The sequence below is a fragment of the Macaca thibetana genome, chromosome 3, assembly GCF_024542745.1.
Source record: "Macaca thibetana thibetana isolate TM-01 chromosome 3, ASM2454274v1, whole genome shotgun sequence".
In the NCBI taxonomy this organism is placed as follows: domain Eukaryota; kingdom Metazoa; phylum Chordata; class Mammalia; order Primates; family Cercopithecidae; genus Macaca; species Macaca thibetana.
Window position 1 is genome coordinate 144672501 of NC_065580.1, and position 19163 is coordinate 144691663.

At 57.0% G+C, this 19163-nt stretch overlaps 2 protein-coding genes and 1 non-coding gene across 3 annotated transcripts in view; 2 read left to right on the forward strand and 1 right to left on the reverse strand.

Annotated features, from left to right (window-relative positions):
* Positions 1-19163, forward strand: part of FBXL18 (F-box and leucine rich repeat protein 18) — a 38084-nt gene that overhangs the window by 12759 nt on the left and 6162 nt on the right. The window contains exons 3-4 of the mRNA XM_050783966.1: positions 766-2309; positions 10419-10637. Of these exons, the coding sequence (XP_050639923.1) occupies positions 766-2309; positions 10419-10637 (1763 nt within the window). The remainder of the gene's footprint in view (positions 1-765; positions 2310-10418; positions 10638-19163) is intronic.
* On the forward strand, positions 4929-6899 carry LOC126950525 (uncharacterized). Its single transcript, XM_050784165.1, has one exon. The coding sequence runs from the start codon at positions 5478-5480 to the stop codon at positions 6141-6143; it is 666 nt and encodes a 221-aa protein (XP_050640122.1). The 5' UTR covers positions 4929-5477; the 3' UTR covers positions 6144-6899.
* Positions 16263-16369, reverse strand: LOC126951877 (small nucleolar RNA U13). The gene has a single exon (XR_007724718.1). It is a non-coding gene; the product is annotated as a small nucleolar RNA U13 (small nucleolar RNA).

The following is a 19163-nucleotide window of genomic DNA, read 5'->3' on the forward strand; positions in this document are numbered from 1 at the left end:
GTGGCGCGATCTCGGCTCACTGCAAACTCCACCTCTTGGGTTCACGCCATTTTCCTGCCTCAGCCTCCCAAGTAGCTGGGACTACAGGTGCCTGCCACCACGCCCAGGTAAGTTTTTTTTTTTGAGACAGAGTCTCACTCTGTCGCAGAGGCTGGAGTGCAGTGGCACTGTGTCGGTTCACTGCAACCTCTGTTTCCTGGGTTCAAGCAATTCTCCTGCCTTAGCCTCCCATGTAGCTGGGATTACAGGTGTCCACCACCACACCCGGCTAGTTTTTATATTTTTAGTAGAGACAGGGTTTCACCATGTTGGCCAGACTGGTCTTGTACTCCTGACCTCAGGTGATCCTCCTGCCTCCGCCTCTCAAAGTGCTGGGATTACCGGTGTGAGCCACCATGCCCGGCCTCTCTCTGCTAATTTTTTGTACTTTTAGTAGTGTTAGCCAGGATAGTCTCGATCTCCTGACCTGGTGATCTCTCCGCCTCCACCTCCCAAAGTGCTGTGATTACAGGCGTGAGCCACCGTGCCCGCTTACCAAACCATTTTCTACCATGGCTGCACCCCTCTACCAGTCCCACTTAGCTGGGTACTCTCGACTCTTGGCTCCAGGTCAGTGTGCGGGCAGGTAGACAGGGAGAGGTGGGGAGCTTCCCTCCCGGTGGAGCCGCTGCACTAGGGGGAGTGTGCGCACTGAGGGTTGGAGACCCCTAGGTGCCTTCAGCCCTTTCCTTCCTCTCCCTGCCCTGCCCTGCCCCTGTCCCGCAGGCGAGCGAGGACAAGGTGAGGCAGCTGGTGAAGGAGATCGGCCGGGAGATCCAGCAGCTGAGCATGGCTGGCTGCTACTGGCTGCCTGGCTCCACCGTGGAACACGTGGCCCGCTGCCGCAGCCTGGTGAAGGTGAACCTCTCGGGCTGCCACCTCACCTCCCTGCGCCTCTCCAAGATGCTCTCGGCCCTGCAGCACCTGCGCTCGCTGGCCATCGACGTGAGCCCCGGCTTCGACGCCAGCCAGCTGAGCAGTGAGTGCAAGGCCACGCTGAGCCGCGTGCGGGAGCTCAAGCAGACGCTGTTCACGCCCTCGTACGGCGTGGTGCCCTGCTGCACCAGCCTGGAGAAGCTACTGCTCTACTTCGAGATTCTGGACCGCACACGCGAGGGCGCCATCCTCTCGGGCCAGCTCATGGTGGGCCAGAGCAACGTGCCGCACTACCAGAACCTACGGGTCTTCTATGCGCGCCTGGCCCCCGGCTACATCAACCAGGAGGTGGTGCGGCTCTACCTGGCTGTGCTTAGTGACCGCACGCCTCAGAACCTCCACGCCTTCCTCATCTCCGTCCCCGGCAGCTTCGCGGAGAGCGGAGCCACCAAGAACCTCCTGGACTCCATGGCGCGCAACGTCGCGCTGGATGCCCTGCAGCTGCCCAAGTCCTGGCTGAACGGCTCTTCCCTCCTGCAGCACATGAAATTCAACAACCCGTTCTACTTCAGCTTCAGCCGCTGCACCCTGTCGGGCGGCCATCTGATCCAGCAGGTCATCAACGGCGGGAAGGACCTGCGGAGCCTGGCCAGCCTGAACCTCAGCGGCTGCGTCCACTGCCTGTCCCCAGACTCGCTGCTCCGCAAGGCGGAGGACGACATCGACAGCAGCATCCTGGAGACGCTGGTGGCGTCCTGCTGCAACCTGCGCCACCTGAACCTCTCGGCTGCCCACCACCACAGCTCGGAGGGCCTGGGCCGCCACCTCTGCCAGCTCCTGGCCCGGCTGCGTCACCTGCGCTCCCTCTCCTTGCCTGTCTGCTCCGTCGCCGACTCCGCGCCGCGCGCCGACCGTGCGCCCGCCCAGCCGGCCATGCACGCAGTGCCGCGTGGCTTTGGCAAGAAAGTGCGCGTGGGCGTGCAGTCCTGTCCCAGCCCCTTCTCCGGCCAGGCGGGCCCCCAGCCTTCCTCCGTGTTCTGGTCTCTGCTGAAGAACCTGCCCTTCCTGGAACACCTCGAGCTGATCGGGTCCAACTTCTCCTCCGCCATGCCGCGCAACGAGCCCGCCATCCGCAACTCGCTCCCGCCCTGCAGCCGCGCGCAGAGCGTCGGGGACTCGGAGGTGGCCGCCATTGGCCAGCTGGCCTTCCTGCGGCACCTGACGCTCGCACAGCTGCCCAGCGTCCTTACGGGCTCCGGGCTGGTCAGTATCGGCCTGCAGTGCCAGCAGTTGCGGTCCCTGTCGCTGGCCAACCTGGGCATGATGGGGAAGGTGGTGTACATGCCCGCGCTCTCAGACATGTTGAAGCACTGCAAGCGGCTGAGGGACCTCAGGTGAGGGGGCCGCGGGGACCTCCCGGGCCTCTGCTGGAGGCTGGCGGAGGGAAGTGGGGCGTTTGCGTGGAGCTCGCAGGCAGCGCTGCCGCAGGCCTGCCTTCCGGGAGCCCAGAGGCTGGGGCGGGGCCTCGCCGCGTGCCACGTCGGTCTCAGGGGGCTCGGGGGAGAGCGGCATCTGGAGGAGCCGGGGGTACAGGAGGCGGATGTCTGAGCTTAGCATCCTTACTCCTGATCGTGTTTGAGTGATTGCCCGGCCCTATTGTGAGTCATCCGGTGTAGTCTTCTCACGAGCCTGCCAGGTGCGTTATTGTTGCCACTCGGCAGAGCTAGTAGGTGGGAGAGTCAGGATTCGAACCCAGGTCTTTCTCACCTGACTTTGCAATGCAATTCCTTTTTTTTTTTTTAATTTAACTTTTATTTATTTATTTATTTTTGAGATAGGGTCTTGCTTTGTTATCCAAGCTGGAGTGCAGTGGCGCCATCATAGCTCACTGCAGCCTCAACCTCCTGGGCTCAATTAATCCTGCTGTCTCAGCCTCCCGAGTAGCTGGGACTACAGGCATATGCCATCATGCCTGGCTATATATATATATTTTTAAAATTTTGTAGAGACAAGGTCTCACTATGTTGCCCAGACTTTTCTCGAACTCCTGAGCTCAAGCAATCCTCACCTTGGCCTCCCAAAGTGCTGGTGCTGGGATTGCAGGTGTGAGCCACTGCACTTGGCCTCTATCTTTGCTTTTTTTTTTTTTTTTGAGACAGAGTCTCACTCTATACACCCAGGCTGGAGTGCAGTGGCGCGATCTTGGTTCACTGCAACCCCTGCCCCCTGGGTTCAAGCGATTCTCCCACCTCAGCCTCCCGAGCAGCTGGGACTACAGGTGTGCACCACTACACCTGGCTAATTTTTTTGTATTTTTAGTAGAGACGGGGTTTCGCCGGGTTGGCCAGGCTGGTCTCGAACTCCTGACCTCAGGTGATCTGCCTGCCTTGGCCTCCCAAAGTTCTGGGATTACAAGGCATAAGTCACCACGCCTGGCAAGGCAGATGCTTTCTGGGTCAGTAAGCACCATGTGAAGAAACCCCAGAGACTTGGAAATTGTGCCTTGGACCCTCTGAACCGACTGCCAGAGAGCATCAAGTGGAGGATCTCTTGAGCCCAGGAGTTCGAGGCCAGCCTGGGCAACATTGCCAGACCCCAACTCTATAACAAATAAAAAGATTTCGCAGGGTGTGGTGGTGCGTGCCTGTAGTCCCAGCTACTCAGGCAGCTGAGGTGGGAGATCGCCTGAGCCTGGGAGGTTGGGTTGAGGCTGCGGTGAGCTGTGATTGTGCCACTGCATTCCAGTCTGGGAAACAGAGCAAGACTCTGTCTGTCAAAAAAAGAAAAGAAAAGAAAATTACCCGAAAGGTAGTGAAGGCCTTGAGCCTCAGTACTACAAGGGACTAGGTGGGGGAGAAAGTGGAGGCAGGACTTAGATGAGTGAGTTGGTGTCTCTGTGATTCCTTAGCTGGTGGGGTGGGTGGTGGGTACATGAAGTCATGCTCCAGCCTAAGGGGCACGTGGGCACATGTCATTCTCCCCAGAATAGTTAGCATTCACTTTGTGCCTTTGCTGAGAGCCATGCACTGAGCCCATCTTCCCTGCCATAATTTGCTGAGGTTGCAGCCTTGATCATTCCTGTTTCCCAGATGGGGCTGTGGGAGCTCAGGGGGAGTTGAGTCTCTCGCAAACACCAGAGCTTGACCTTGGCCCTGGAGCCATGCAGAGTAGAGATAAGGGGCCTCTTGTAAATCTCCACTGTCCCGCAGAAGGCATGGCAGGAAGTGGCCGGGTCTGCTGGGGAGCAGCAGAGCTGGAGGCTCACACTCTGGAGCCTTCCAGGGCCCTGCAGCCAGCTGGGCGCCGCCCTCCCTCTCGGCCTGCTCCCGCTGCAGACCTCTTAGGGTTGGGTTGAGAAGCCCAGGATCAAACCCAGGACTCCAAATGGCAGAGCAGATTGCTAGAAGCCTCTGTATTTCCTGTCTGATGGAGGCACCAGGCCCTAGATCGGCCCCTTTGCTAGAAGCCTCTGTATTTCCTGTCTGGTGGAGGCACCAGGCCCTGGATCGGCCGCTTTGATTCTGAGCTTGAGCCAGTGCGGGGCTCCGTGCTTGGGGAGCGGGGTGGTTATTCATGCTCTGACCCAGGCATCCTGGAGACCGTTGCTTTGAGAACCAGACTGGTGACTTTTCAGAATCTCCCTGCTTTAGAAATTTGACTCAAAATACATGTAAATTTTGGACTTTCCCCACTTTTTTTTTTTTTTTTCTTTAAATGGTCTCATTCTGCCTCCCAGGCTGGTGTGCAGTGGCATGATCACAGCTCACTGCAGCCTCGACCTCCTCTGGCTCAGGTGATCCTCCTACTTCAGCCTCCCGAATAGCTGGGACTACAGACACACACGACCATGCCCGGCTATTTTTTTTGTATTTTTGTAGATATGGGGTCTTGCTATGTTGCCCGGGCTGGTCTTGAATTCCTGGGCTCAAGTGATCCTCCTGCCTGGGCTGCCCAGAGGGCCGGGATCACAGGTGTGAGCCACCGTGCCCGGTCCAGAGGGCCTGTTAAGGGCCTCCTAGTTGATGGGCCTAAGCCAAGCCCTGAGTCCAGGCTGAGGTCTGGCCTGGGAGAGCTGCTTTGGCGTCCTCAGCTCATAGGTGGCCTTTAGCTGTGGAAACAGGCGAGCCCATGGATTGGGCTGGGGCACACGTGGCAAGGATTGGCCAGGAAGAGGAAAAAGAATGTGGAAGGGAGACCGAGCAGAGGCTGCCAGCAAGGGAGGCACTGGCTGGAGGGAGGGGTGTTCCAGAAGCAAGAGGCAGAGGTGATGGCCGCCGCTGTGGGTGGAGGGGACCTTTGGGCTCATGTGACGTTTGCCAGGTGCTTTTCCCGGGTGTACAGGTCTTGACCCCTTTGATATTCTCAACAACCTATGAGTGTCAACGCAGTTGTACCTGCTTTATGGATGAAGAAAGGAAGGCCCAGAGAGTGCACGAACTTGCCCAGGTCACACGGCTGCTTTCTCCAGCCTCCTGGGGTGAGGGGGATTTCATGGTCCCCGATGGCCCCCAGGGTCTGGGACGGGATCCCCGGGGCCAAGGGCCTTCCTCAGGAGCAGGGCCATGGAGGCAGTGTGGAGAGGCCCGCGGGCCCCAGGGTCAGTGGGTTGTATGGGCCAGCCTAAGAGCCTGACCCTGCTCATAATGCCATCTCCGTGCACAAACTCCAGCCTGTGCCCAGCAACCCCTGAGAACCACGTCTGCTCTGAGCTGGGTACTGCCTGTTCAGAACAGACGCTGCTTCCCAGACGCTGCCAGCTGGCCCCGTTCCTCTGGATTCCTGCCTTCTGCGGCAAGGGAGCCCAGGGACGCTGCAGTGAAAGGAGCAGGTGGCACTCGCTTGCCTGTGGGCAGGAGCTGTGCAGAGGAAACGGCGCTGGGACCCCTGGAGGCTGGCACGGTGCTGCGAGGCTGCATCCTGGGGCGGCCGGAGTCTCTTTAGTGGCAGAGCTTGGAATCCCAGGCCAGCTGGCTGCTGCCACTGGCAGCACCCACACCGTGACCCCCAGCTTTGTGCCTGCTGGGGTTCCTGGCAGAGAGGAGGTGGTGCAGGAAGGAGTCGCTCTGGCTGGAGCTTGGACACACCTCAGTAGTAAGGGGATTACAAATTGGACAGAAAAGGCACCTTCTTTCCCCAGACCAACTCAGCCCTGCTTGGAGTGGAGGGTGGGGGAGCATGTTACCCTGAGTCACCCGGGCTGCTGTGATCGGGACCAGGGCAGCATCTAGGCAGAAGTGGACCATCCTTTTCAGAGCCAGGCCCTGGAGCCACCCCAGGGACACCTCAGAGGCCTGGTTGCTGCTCTCACAGCCCGTGTGGTGGGTGGCCAGCTGGGAGCCCCTGCACTGTGAGCTCAGCGCCTTTCATGTCCACAGAGTCACCAGGAGACCCAGGTGCCCCCTTGGGGAGCAGGATAGGGAGGCTGGATCCTCACTCAAAGGTGAGGCCTGGCACAGTGGGAGCCTTTTCCTCATCCCCATCCTCCCTGCAGATGCTGCTGGTCACTCGAGTCAGGTCAGCTCTGCCACGGTCCTGGGTGCCATGCCCTAGGTGGCGTGCCATGGGAGCCTGGGAAGCTTTAGGCGTGCCAGGCCCCTTGCCTGACCAGTCACTCCCATGGGCCTGCCACGTCCTGAACACCTGTGACAGGTGACTTCCTCCGGGGCGGAAGAATGTGGATGTGGTTATCTAGTGGAAAAAAGTTTTTTTTCATGCTCTGCCGACTTGGTTTTTAACCCCTGAGGCTCGAGTCGCCCTGGGGCGGGTAGTGCGGATCCACATCGCCACCTAGTGACCACACGACAGCAGCCGTCCTTGCCTGACGCCCTGTTTCCATCTCCTGCTGTCTGGAGCCTCCTGCTTTTGCTTTGGAGAGAAATCCAGAGGTGACTTTGCAGCTCAGCAGATGCGGCGCCTGCACCATCTTTTTTACCCCTCCCGGTTTCCCACCTTCAGGTCTGCAAAGGGATGTTCACTTTAGGATTTTTTTAGGGAGAGGTGGTATTTAAAATACATTTTAATGAAAACACTTTATTACTATCTTTAAATAAAAACAATTTGAATAGCTTAACCAAACAAATTTAGAAAAATAAAGACAATTTGGACGTTTTATTATTTATTTAATTTTATTTATTTATTTTTTGTGCGAGACAGAGTCTCGCTCTGTCACCCAGGCTGAAGTGCAATGGCGCGATCTCAGCTCACTGCAACATCTGCCTCCCAGGTTCAAGCAGTTCTCCTGCCTTAGCCTCCCTGGTAGCTGGGATAACGGGCATGCCCCACCATGCCCAGCTAATTTTGTTTTTTTGTGTTTTTTTTGAGATGGAGTTTCACTCTTGTTGCCCAGGCTGGAGTGCAATGGTGCTATCTCGGCTCACCGCAACCTCCGCCTCCCGGGTTCAAGCGATTCTCCTGCCTCACCCTCCCGAGTAGCTGTGATTACAGGTGTGTGCCACCATGAGCAGCTAATTTTGTGTTTTTAGTAGAGATGGGGTTTTTCCATGTTGGTCAGGCTGGTCTCAAACTCCCGACCTCAGGTGATCCGCCCTCCTTTGCCTCCCAAAGTGCTGGGATTACAGACATGAGCCACCGCACCTGGCCCACCTGGCTAATTTTTGTATTTTTAGTAGAGACAGGGTTTTGCCATTTTGGCCAGTCTCGAACTCCTGACCTCAGGTGATCCGCCTGCTTCGGCATCCCAAAGTGCTGGGATTATAGGCGTGAGTCACCGAACCTGGCTGAGAATTTCTACTTAAATCAATTAAAAAAATTAACTGCCAGGCATGGTGGCTCACGCCTATAATCCTAGCACTTTGGGAGGCTGAGGCAGGAGGATTGCTTGAGCTCAGGAGTTTGAGACCAGCCTGGGCAACATAGTGAGACCCCCATCTACACACACACACACACACACACACACACACACACACACACAAAAAGTAGACCCCCATCTACACACACACACACACACACACACACAAAGTAGATAACCAGTCTCATGAGCCACACTTCCTGTATTCTTTAAAAAAACAGTTTTTTGGCTGGGCGCGGTGGCTCACGCCTGTAATCCTAGCACTTTGGGAGGCCGAGGTGGGCGGATCATGAGGTCAGGAGATCGAGACCATCCTGGCTAACACAGTGAAACCCTGTCTCTACTAAAAATACAAAAAATTAGCCGAGCGGCCGGGCGCGGTGGCTCAAGCCTGTAATCCGAGCACTTTGGGAGGCCGAGACGGGCGGATCACGAGGTCAGGAGATTAAGACCATCCTGGCTAACACGGTGAAACCCCGTCTCTACTAAAAAATACAAAAATCTAGCTGGGCGAGGTGGCAGACGCCTGTAGTCCCAGCTACTTGGGAGGCTGAGGCAGGAGAATGGCGTAAACCCGGGAGGCGGAGCTTGCAGTGAGCTGAGATCCGGCCACTGCGCTCCAGCCTGGGCGACAGAGCGAGACTCCGTCTCAAAAAAAAAAAAAAAATTAGCCGAGCCGAGCGTGGTGATGGGTGCCTGTAGTCCCAGCTGCTTGGGAGGCTGAGGCAGGAGGATGACGTGAACCCGGGAGGTGGAGCTTGCAGTGAGCTGAGATGGCACCACTGCACTCCAGCCTGGACAACAGAGCAAAACTGTCACTCTGTCATCCTGTTTGGAGTGCAGTGTTACAATCCTAGCTCTCACTGCAGCCTCGATGTCCTGGGCTCAAGTGATCCTCCCACCTCAGCTTCCTGAGTAGCTGGGAGTAGAGGTGTGCACCACCATGCCTGGATAATTTTTGTACTTTTTGTAGAGCTAGTCTCTCATTATGTTGCCCAGGCTGTTCTCAAACTCCTGGGCTCAAGTGATCCTCCTGCCTTGGCCTCCTGAAGGGCTGGGATTACAGGTGTGAGCCTCCAGGCCCGGCCCTGCCTTGGTCTTTTTGTGTCACCTACCAGGGATGGGTCTCCGTGCCTGTGGCGCCTTCTGCTGTGGCTGTCTGGCTGTCCTCAGCATCTGTGCTAGGGTCCTGGGGCTGCCAGGACAATTGATCACAAACTGAGTAGCTTAATGCAACAGCTATTTACTGTCTCACGATTCTGGAGCCCAGAGGCCCAAAATCAGGCTGTGGGCAGGGGTGGTTCCTTCTGACGATGGTAAGGAGGAACTCAGGTGCCTGCTGGCCACGCCTGGTGCTGCTTGGCTGGTGGACACGTGGCCCCAGTCTCTGCCTTTGTAGTGACCTGGCCGCCTTCTCTCTCTGTCTGGGTATCTCTGTGCCTTCACCTGGCCTTATAAGGAACCCAGTCATTGGATTTAGAGCCCCCGTTAGGCAGGATGTTTCCTCATCTTAACTCCCGTGCATCTACAACGAACCTGCATCCAAATAAGGCCACACCCTCAGGTCCCATGGTGAGGACTCCTGCATAGTGTGTGTGGGCGGGACGTGTTGTAGCTCAACCCACACTAGCCCCTCCCCATTCTCCTCAGCCCATCCCTCCAGCGGCTCTCCCTCCACCCCGGGAGCTCCTGGCAGCCCCTGAAGTCACGTGAGTTCCCTTCCAGCCTCTCTGCTCCCTCTTGATTCTTATCTCAGAGGCTCACTGCACCCCACGGCCTGCCACAGTCCAGGTCTTGCCCAGTCCCACAGCCTGGTTCTCCAAGGGCCCCTGGACCTGTCCTCAGCAGCGCCGTATCCCCACATCTGCCACTGCTCCTCGAGCCTGTCCTGCTTTCCGTCTGCATGGATGGACTCCCCAGGAAGGATCTAGAACGTCGTCCCCTACTTCCCTTTCCCAAGTCCTCCCCTTCCCCCTGGGTTCTCCCATCTTGGTCTCTGTCACTGTAGCCTTGGTGTGGACTTGTGGGGCCTCCTCCCTGCCCTGTGACCCGGCCCTGCCCTGGCTGCCAACCTCTTAACTTGGCCTCACTCCCCTCGGCCTCCTGCTTTGGCTCTGCAGCCGCCCAGCTCTGTCTTCCCATCTGTCGTAGCTGGAGTGGCCCCCACCTGGCTGAGGTTCCTGCCCACCCCACCCCCGCTCCCAGATCTCCCGCCCTCTCCCCCGCCACCTCCCAGATTACTGCCCTCTCTCATGGTGTTCAGTCCCCATCTGCCTCCCCGTCCAGTTGAGCTTCCCAAGGGCAGGGGCCACATGCGGGGTCCTCTTTGCATCTGCTACCCAGCACACCAGCGTTTGAGAAAGACGGGGTGCCTGGGAGTCTGGGGTGTACCAGGCAGGCTGCGGACACAGATGCCTATGACCTTGGCTGGTGACTCAAAGCTGGGCTCTGTAGACACTGGCTGGCTGCTTGCATCAGGCCCACTGGGTCACCTCCAAATCAGATCTCCAAGGGGGACCCTGGGGGTCTGCGTCGGCACCCAGTACTCCAGGGGACAGTGGTATGGGGTGGGCGTGGGAACAGCCAGGCTGGGCCCCAGGCCAGGAAGCTTCCACTGGCAGCACCTCCAGGCGCCCAGCTGGCCTGCCCTGCCAGCCCCTCCCTCGGGCCTCACAGCTGCCCTCTCTCCCCGCAGGCTGGAGCAGCCCTACTTCAGCGCCAACGCCCAGTTCTTCCAGGCGCTGAGCCAGTGCCCCTCGCTACAGCGCCTGTGCCTGGTCTCCCGCAGCGGCACCCTCCAGCCCGATGCCGTGCTGGCCTTCATGGCTCGCTGCCTACACGTCGTCATGTGCCACCTGTTCACCGGGGAGTCCCTTGCCACCTGCAAGAGCCTGCAGCAGTCGCTTCTCCGCAGGTGAGTGATATGGGTTGCGTACAGCTTCAGGGGCTGCAGACATCACCAGCATCCCATGACCTGGTCCCCAGCCCTCACCGAGTGCCTACCAGGGATTTCTTGGAATCGACAAGCACCAGGCAGTGACAGGGTGAAAGCAAGGGGTTTGGTCTCCCACGCGTGGCCCAACCTCTCCTTGAGCACTCCCTAGCCATGTGGTAAATTTTCTAGCTAGTTCAAGCTCTCCTCTCCCACAAGTACAAAAGTCTTCTTCTTTCTTCTTCTTCGAGTCTGAGTCTCACTGTGTTGCCCAGGCTGGAGGATAGTGGCGAAATCTCGGCTCACTACAACCTTTGCCTCCTGGGTTGAAGCGATTCTCCTGCCTCGGCTTCCCAAGTAGCTGGGACTACAGGCGTGTGCCACCAGTGTGTATTTTGTATTTTAGTAAAGACATATTGGTTCACCATGTTGGTCAGGCCGGTCTCGAACTCCCGACCTCAGGTGATCTGCCTGCCCCGGCCTCCCAAAGTGCTGGGATTACAGGCGTGAGCCACCGCGCCCGGCCTGCAACCATCTTTTAACTCTGGATTTTTCACATCTCTGCACGTTGTTTAGATCTAGAAGCAGTGGTTACTTGGGCAGTTGTGGGTAAAAGCGGTAGATTTAACAGAGAACCCTTCCTTCTCCCTCTCCTCGCCACCCTTTCTGGAAGGCCCACGTGCTCTGGCCCCTCTTCCCTGAGCTAGCTAGCATCTCCACTTCCCCTCGTGACAGGGCGTCCTGGAGTTTGATGCTCTGCTGCTGAGCAGGAACTCAGGTGAGCACCTAGAATTGAACACAAGTCAGGAGGAGGCGATTCCTGGAGAGAGCTAGAGCTTCGCAGGCGGTCTGGGGAGTGACGCATTTAAAGACCTCTCAGGAGGACGGGCTGAGTGCTGAAGTGAGCAGGGCTCTGGAGAGAGGCGTGCGCCTGGCCAAGGGGGCAGCAGGACATGAATGCGCTGAGTGTTCGTGTCCCTGCAGGTGGGGAGAGGTGACAGGAAGGAGGCCCCAGCTGTTCACAGAGTTGCGAGAAGAGCCACCAGCCAGGAGGTCTCGAGCCATTGGGTCCCGACAGCCCTGCTGGCCAGACTCTGGAGCAGTCTGTTGGCCTTGCGGTTTGCCACTGGCTTTCTCAGGAATAACCCTGGTTGGGGTTTCCCCCTCTCTGGTTGTAAAAACAACTTGTGTTTATAGTACTTTTTAAAAATTTAGACTATGCATCAACCTTTTTTTTTTTTTGGAGAGAGTCTCACTCTGTCGTCCAGGCTGGAGTACAGTGGCGGGACCTCAGCTCACTGCAACCTCTGCTTTCTGGGTTCAAGCGATTCTTCTGCCTCAACCTCCTGAGCAGCTGGGATTACAAGTGTGCACCACTATACCTGGCTAATTTTTGTATTTTTGTATTTATTTATTTATTTTTCAGAAACAGAATCTTGCTCTGTCGCCCAGGCTGGAATGCAGTGGCGCGATCTTGGCTCACTGCAAGCTCCCCCTCCCGGGTTCACGCCATTCTCCTGCCTCAGCCTCCCGAGTAGCTGGGACTACAGGTGCCACCTGGGACTACACTGCCACCACGCCTGGCTAATATTTTGTATTTTTTTTAGTAGAGACGGGGTTTCACTGTGTTGGCCAGGATGGTCTCGATCTCCTGACCTTGTGATCCACCTGCCTTGACCTCCCAAAGTGCTGGGATTACAGGCGTGAGCCACCACACCCGGCCTAATTTTTGTATTTTTAGTAGAGACGGGGTTTCACCATGTTGCCCAGGCTGGTCTGGAACTCCTGATCTTAGGTGATCCACTCACCTCGGCCTCCCAAGGTGCTGGGATTACAGGTATGGCCAACATCAACCTATTTTTAAGTGAAGGTTTCCCAACAGTGAAAGCTGCCAATTTTCCCTGGAGAATCAGCTGGAGATAGGGTTCTCATGTTGTTTTGTAATCTGATTTTTAAAAATGTAGCACTACACCATAGAGTCTTCTTGTGTCAGTAAATAAAGCCCGAAGTGATTGTTCTCAGTGCTGGCCTGATGGCCCTCAATTGGGTGTCTGGGTGGTCAGCCCTGGCTCATGGCTCTTATGGAAAACACGGTCACTGTGTCCTTGACTTTGCTTTGGATCTTGTCTTTGCCTGCAGTGGAACCAGCGGGGCAACCTGGGTGGTGGCCAGAATGTTTCAGTTTAGCCCCTTGGCTCTGCTTCCTCACACCTTAGCATCGTTGTGCTGTGAGCTGGATGTGACGCCTGCTGATGTGTGCCCCCTTTTAGGAGGGCTGAGTGGGTCACAGGCTCCAAAGGGCTTAGCCGAGTGGGCTTGGGGACAGGCGGTAGCTGTTGGGGGAAGGGGCACACTGTGCTCTGTGAGGCTGTGGTACCCAGAGGCCAAAGCTGGGTTTTCTCAGGTGTGGCTGATGCAGGCAGCTCTGCCCTGTCAGCTGCGGGAGGAGCCTCGGGCCTTCTTCCCCAATACGCTTGCAGCTGGACTCCACTCACAGGCCCTCCAGCCAGTGGGAGGCTGCGACTGTGCACCCAGAGCTGCCACCTCCTGCGTAGGTGTGTTTTGTTGAAGGGACTTGGGAGTGGGTGTTGCTTGTCTTCTGTGGCCTGTGAGTCTGGGGCCCTAAGACCCAGCCCACGTGGGGCCGTCTCAGCTCTGCAGGGGTGTGGCTTTTCCTGCAGCGATGGAGACTGGCTCTGGGAGTTCTATGTTTCCCTGCTGCAGCGGAGAACGTCCACAATCCCCAAGCAGTTCAGGACGGCTGCGCTCATGACGGGGCGGCCCCCGGCCCCACCCTCGAAGGCTTCCTGCTCCGATGAGCCTGCTTTTCCTTCTGGTCCTCAGAATCCTCTCTGCATGGCGCTGCAGGTGGGTTGGTTGGACGTGGCACCGGATGCAAGCCCCTGCTTTGAGCTGCTCTTCTCCATTTACCTACTGCCTGTGGCCGGCTCCGGGAGCTTCTCCTCTGGCCTCCTGGGTTGACCTGCACCTGCGTGTTTCTTAGGCAAGTCTGATGATCTAAGGTGGATGCAGGAAGCTCTTTACGTTCTCCGGTTGGACGGTCTGTTTTTTGAAGGCTGGTGCTCCATAGCTCTTCTTTGGTGTTTTTGTGTCCTCAGGCACAAGCTGAGCCCGGCGCTGAGCTCGCAGGTGGCCCCAGAGGGCGCTGGTTACACACAGGTGCCTGGGAGAGCCCTTGATCACCCATGCTTGCTGCGTGGTGTTTGAGAGCAGCCCCAGGACTTGCTGGGCGGAAGCCGTACCCATCCCTCTGTGCCAGTCCCTCTGTGACCCCATTCCCCACCCCTGTGTCCCGCACCTGGCGCAGCGCCCGGGCCTGTGGTGGGACCCACGTCGCACTTGCTGCCAACAGAGTGGGATGAGGGTGTTGAGGCTTCCGTGTTCGCAGTGCACCTCCCGTGTGTGCCCCTCCAGGGTGCCTGCCTGGGCCCCCTGGTGCCTCTGTCCTGCGCATTCTGTCTGCTCCAGGCACTGCGTCTTGCCTCTTGTTCAAGCCTCACCTGTGAGGTCAGTGCTCTCAGCCCCGGTTTACAGATGGAGAAATGAGCAATGAGGCAGGGAGTGAGTGCTGGAGGGATGGGAGTTCACGCCTAGAAGAGGAGACGGGCCATGTCGGGGGCTGTGCAGGGCTATCCAAGGCCGAGGGGGGCCTCCGTGGGAACCTCCAGGCTCCGTGCTGGGCAGGCCCTGTCAGGATCTTCTGCAGATGACAGGGTCACAGCATTGCAGGGACCTCTGTGCTCACATAGGCTGGATTCCCCCAGGACTGCTGAAAGCCTTTCTCTCCCCACCCTGCTGGCAGTCAGATACCACCCCAAAGCCAGGTGGGAGAGGCCGTGTCCACAGATGCCTGTACCACAGCTTCCTCGTAGCCTCGGTGCCTGTGCCTGGCTCCACGCTGGCCCCAATCACAGCAGCGTGGCCCATGCCGCAGGTCCCAGCTGACCTGCAGACAGGGTCTGACCGGCCTTCCCCAGACTTTCCAGCCCAGGGCACCTATGGACCTAGCAGTCAGTGTCAGCTCTGCAGCTCTGGCCTTTGCAGCTGCGCCCAGGGCCCAGCAGGTGGCGCTGGGGCTCCCGGGAACCGGCCGCAGGCCCCGCCCCCTACTCTGCACCCAGGGCGCGGGAGGAGGAGGAGCGCCGATTTGTTGTCGCTTTTCCTGACGCTTTTCTCTTTCTTTTTTCCTGCCTGGAGGATTATGGAGCCAGAGGGAGGACCTGGCCCTGGGCTGTTGTGCAGCTCACCTGCCCCGTCCGCTGGGTGGCCTGGGGTCTCAACCGTCTCTCTGTGTCTCAGCCTGCAGGGCCGGCCTGTGGGCCAGTGGCGTGGCTGCCGACAGACCTGTCGCTGGTAACCTGTCGCTTGTGATGGTGCTGACTCTTTTTATGGCCAGCACCCTCCTGTCCCTGACAGACTCACCTTCACACACGGCTGTGTATCGGCCGCCGTCTCTTCTTTTTCTTTCTTTTTCTTTTTTTAGAGACAGGGTCTCTCTCTGTTGCCCAGGCTGGAGTGCAGTGGTGCAATCACAGCTCACTGCAACGTTGACCTCCCAGGCTCAAGTGATCCTCCTGCTTCAGCCTCCTCAGTACCTGGTACTACAGGTGCATGCCACCACTCCTGGCTAATTTTTAAAAATTTTTTTATAGAGATGGAGTCTCCCTATGTTGCCCAGGCTGGTCTTCCTTTTTTTTTTTTTTTTTTTTTTTTTTTGACACAGAGTTTTGCTCTTGTTTCCCAGGCTGGAGTGCAGTGGCACAATATTGGCTCACTGCAACCTCCGCCTCCTGGGTTCTACTGATTGTCCTACCTCAGCCTCTGGAGTAGCTGGATTATAGGCATGCGCCACCACAACCAGCTAATTTTTTTTTTTTTTTTTGAGATGGAGTTTTGCTCTTGTTGCCCAGGCTGGAGTGCAGTGCTGCCATCTTGGCTCACTGTAACCTCTGCCTCCCAGGTTCAAGCGATTCTCCTGCCTCAGCCTCCAGAGTAGCTAGGATTACAGGCATGTGCCACCACACCCGGCTAAAATTTTTTTTTTTGAGACAGAGTCTTGCTCTGTTGGCCAGGCTGGAGTGCAGTGGCACAACCTTGGCTCTCTGCAACCTCTGCTTCCCGGGCTCAAGCAATTCTCCTGCCTCAGCCTCCTGAATAGCTGGGATTACAGGCGTGTGCCACCATGCCTGGCTAATTTTTTAGTAGAGATGGGGTTTCACTGTGTTGGCCAGGCTTGTCTCGAACTCCTGTGACCTCAAATAATCCGACCACCTCAGCCTCCCAAAGTGCTGGGATTATAGGCGTGAGCCACTGCGCCTGGCCACGCTCAGCTAATTTGTGTTTTTAGTTGAGATGGGGTTTCTCCATGTTGGTCAGGCTGGTCTCGAACTCCCGACCTCAGGTGATCTGCCCGCCTTGGCCTCCCAAAGTGCTGGGATTATAGGTGTGACCCACCATGCCCAGCCCCCAGGGTGGTCTTGAACTCCTGGACTCAAGTAAGTGATCCTCTTGCATCAGCCTCCCAGAGTGCTGGGATTACAGGCGTGAGCCACTGCACCTGGCCTCTTTTTTTTTTTTCTTTCTTCACATCTGATGGGTAATGTGTTTATAGCATCTTAACAAGGTTTGAGGGAGGCACATCTCGCCGATGAGTGTGAACACCCAGTCATCACATTGAGGAACTATAGGAGGATCTTAACGTTTCTCAAACTCGGTCTTTTTGAGCCTTGTTATGTATGTAGCAGACTATGAAGCCGCACGGGAGTGGCCTCTGACCACCAAGAAGGGCTGGCCTTTCTGTCCCGATCCACAGAGACTCCCCCTCTGCCCCAGGTGTCCCCTCCGCACACCACTGTAGGGTGGTACCTCCTCATATCACCCAGGGACCTCCAAAGCAGGTTGCTCCTTCCTGGCCACAGAGACAGCTGCAGCCTGTGACCCCTCAGGGTATGTGGAAGAGCAGGTCCCCCTGCTTCATTCCTTGCTTGTGGTGAGAAACGAATCCTGGCTGGGTGCCATGGCTCACACCTGTCATCGCAGTGCATTGGGAGGCCAAGAAGGGAGGATTGTTTGAGCCCAGGAGGTTGAGACTAGGCTGGGCAACATGGTGAGATCGTGTCTCTACAAAAAATAAAAAATAATGACTGGGCATGGTGGCTCACACCTGTAATCCCAGCACTTTGGGAGGCTGAGGCGGGTGGATCACTTGAGGTCAGGAGTTTGAGACCAGCCTGGCTAACATGGTGACACCCTGTCTCTACTAAAAATATGAAAATTATCCAGGCATGGTGGCGGACACCTATAATCCCAGCTACTCGGGAGGCTGAGACAGGAAAATCGCTTCAGCCTGGGAGGTGGAGGTTGCATTGAGCCAAGATCGCGCCATTGCACTCCAGCCTGGGCGACAGAGTGAGACTCCGTCTCAAAAAAAAAAAAAATTAGCTGGGCAGTGTGGTGGGGTGTGCCTGTGGTCCCAGCTACTGGCTGCAGTGAGCTGACTGTGCCACTGCACTCCAGTCTAGGAGACAGAGCAAGACCCTGTCTCAAAAAAAAAAAAAAAAAAAAAAAAAAGACAAATCACCTTCCATGTCTCGACAGCAGCTCCATGTCCCGCTCTGTCGCCCAGGCTGGAGTGCACTGGCGCGATCTCTGCTCACTGCAACCTCCGCCTCCCGGGTTCACGCCATTCTCCTGCCTCAGCCTCCCGAGTAGCTGGGACTACAGGAGCCCGCCACCAGGCTCGGCTAATTTTTTTTGTATTTTTAGTAGAGACGGGGTTTCACCATGTTAGCCAGGATGGTCTCGATCTCCTGACCTCGTGATCCGCCCGCCTCGGCCTCCCAAAGTGCTGGGATTACAGTTGTGAGCCATCGTGCCCGGCTGACAGCAGCTCCTTAGCAGCCTTGGGAGCTGGAGCCAGAGGGGGTCGAGTTTGATGTAAGTCAAGTACATGGCATGATGGTTTCACAGGCCAGGATGCATCTGCCACATGACCCATGGGGTTCACGGTCACGGACATCGCTGCCCACAAGATTACTGTGCAGGGCCAGGGCTGTGATGGCGTCTGTATTGCCAGAACCTCAGGTTTTGTGAGTGCCTTTCTGCCGTTGACTCTGTGTGTCGTGAGTCCAGCACCGCCTCAGGCAGGGTCACAGCGAGAGGCTGGACCCCGTTGTCCTTTTCCCTTTAAGTGGCCGCTGTGGCCGGGGGGACTTGACTCAGTGTTGGCAAACGGTGAGGTTCTTTGTTGTGGGTGCCTCCCTGCCTTGCACCCACTGAGACCCTCTAGGAAGAAGTGTCTGGATTTTTTTTTTTTTTTTTTTGACAGAGTCTCGCTCTGTTGCCCAGGCTGGAGTGCAATGGTATGATCTCGGCTCACTGCTAACTCCACCTCCTGGGTTTGAGGGATTCTCCTGCCTCAGCCTCCTGAGTAGCTGGGGCTACAGGCACCCGCCACCACGCCCGGCTCATTTTTGTAGAGATGGGGTTTCACCATGTTGGCCACGCTGGTCTCAAACTCTTGACCTCAGGTGATCCATCTGCCTCTGCCTCCCAAAGTGCTGGGGTTACCGTCGTGAGCCATTGCGCCCGGCCTGGATGTTTTTGTCTTGCTCTCTGGGGCACTGCTATGTTTTTCCCTCTGCCTGGAGCTCCTGGGCTGACACTTGGGTCTTTGCATTTTCTTTTCTTTCTTTCTTTCTTTTTTTTTTTTTTTTTAGAGACAGGGTCTTACTGTGTTGCCCAGGCTGGAGTATAGTGGTGTGATCATAGTTCACTGCCGCCTCTACCTCCGGGGCTCAAGTGATCCTCCTGCCTCAGCCTCCTGAGTAGCTGAGGTGACAGGCATGCGCCACCATGCCTTACTAATTTTTAAATATTTTTTATAGAGACAGAGTCTCCCTATGTTGCCCAGGCTGTTCTGGAACTCCTGTCCTCAAACGAGTCTCCCACCTCAGCCTCCCAGGTGTTGGGATTACGGGAGCAAGCCACAGTGCCCGGCTTGCATTGCATTTTGGCCAAATAGGGCCAGTAGGACTGTGCTGGTGACCTGCTCTGACCTGGGGGGAGGAATCCTTGCTCTGCTTCATGGCCTGCTGGGGGACCGTGGCTCATTGTAGGGTTGTGGGGAAGGCAAAATGAGGTCATATCTGTCGAGCTCAGAGCCGTGCCTGGCACTCGGTGGGCACCCCGTGGCAATTGTGCATGAGTTTTCATGCATGCAGGCTGGTCGCCTGGGGGCGGGGGCTTTGGGAGCGTCGCCCACCTGCCATTTGTCATGCGGTCAAGCGTGTGCTTTTCCCGAGTAGCCGCTTTGGTATCTGCTCCTCCTAGTGACTGCTGCTGCCTCACTGACTTGGGAGTCGCACCCCCTTGAGGTGGCCCACGTGCGGCTGTGGGGTGTGGACACCTGTCCCTTCTCTCTGTCCTGGCCGTGGGACGTCCATGGGCCAGGTGCCTTGAATTTGCCACTCCTGCAGTGGGGTCCCT

What these genes read in the sequence shown, in the direction of transcription:
- LOC126950525 (XM_050784165.1), top strand. Translation starts at nt 5,478, where the DNA reads ATGGAGGCAGTGTGGAGAGGCCCGCGGGCCCCAGGGTCAGTGGGTTGT.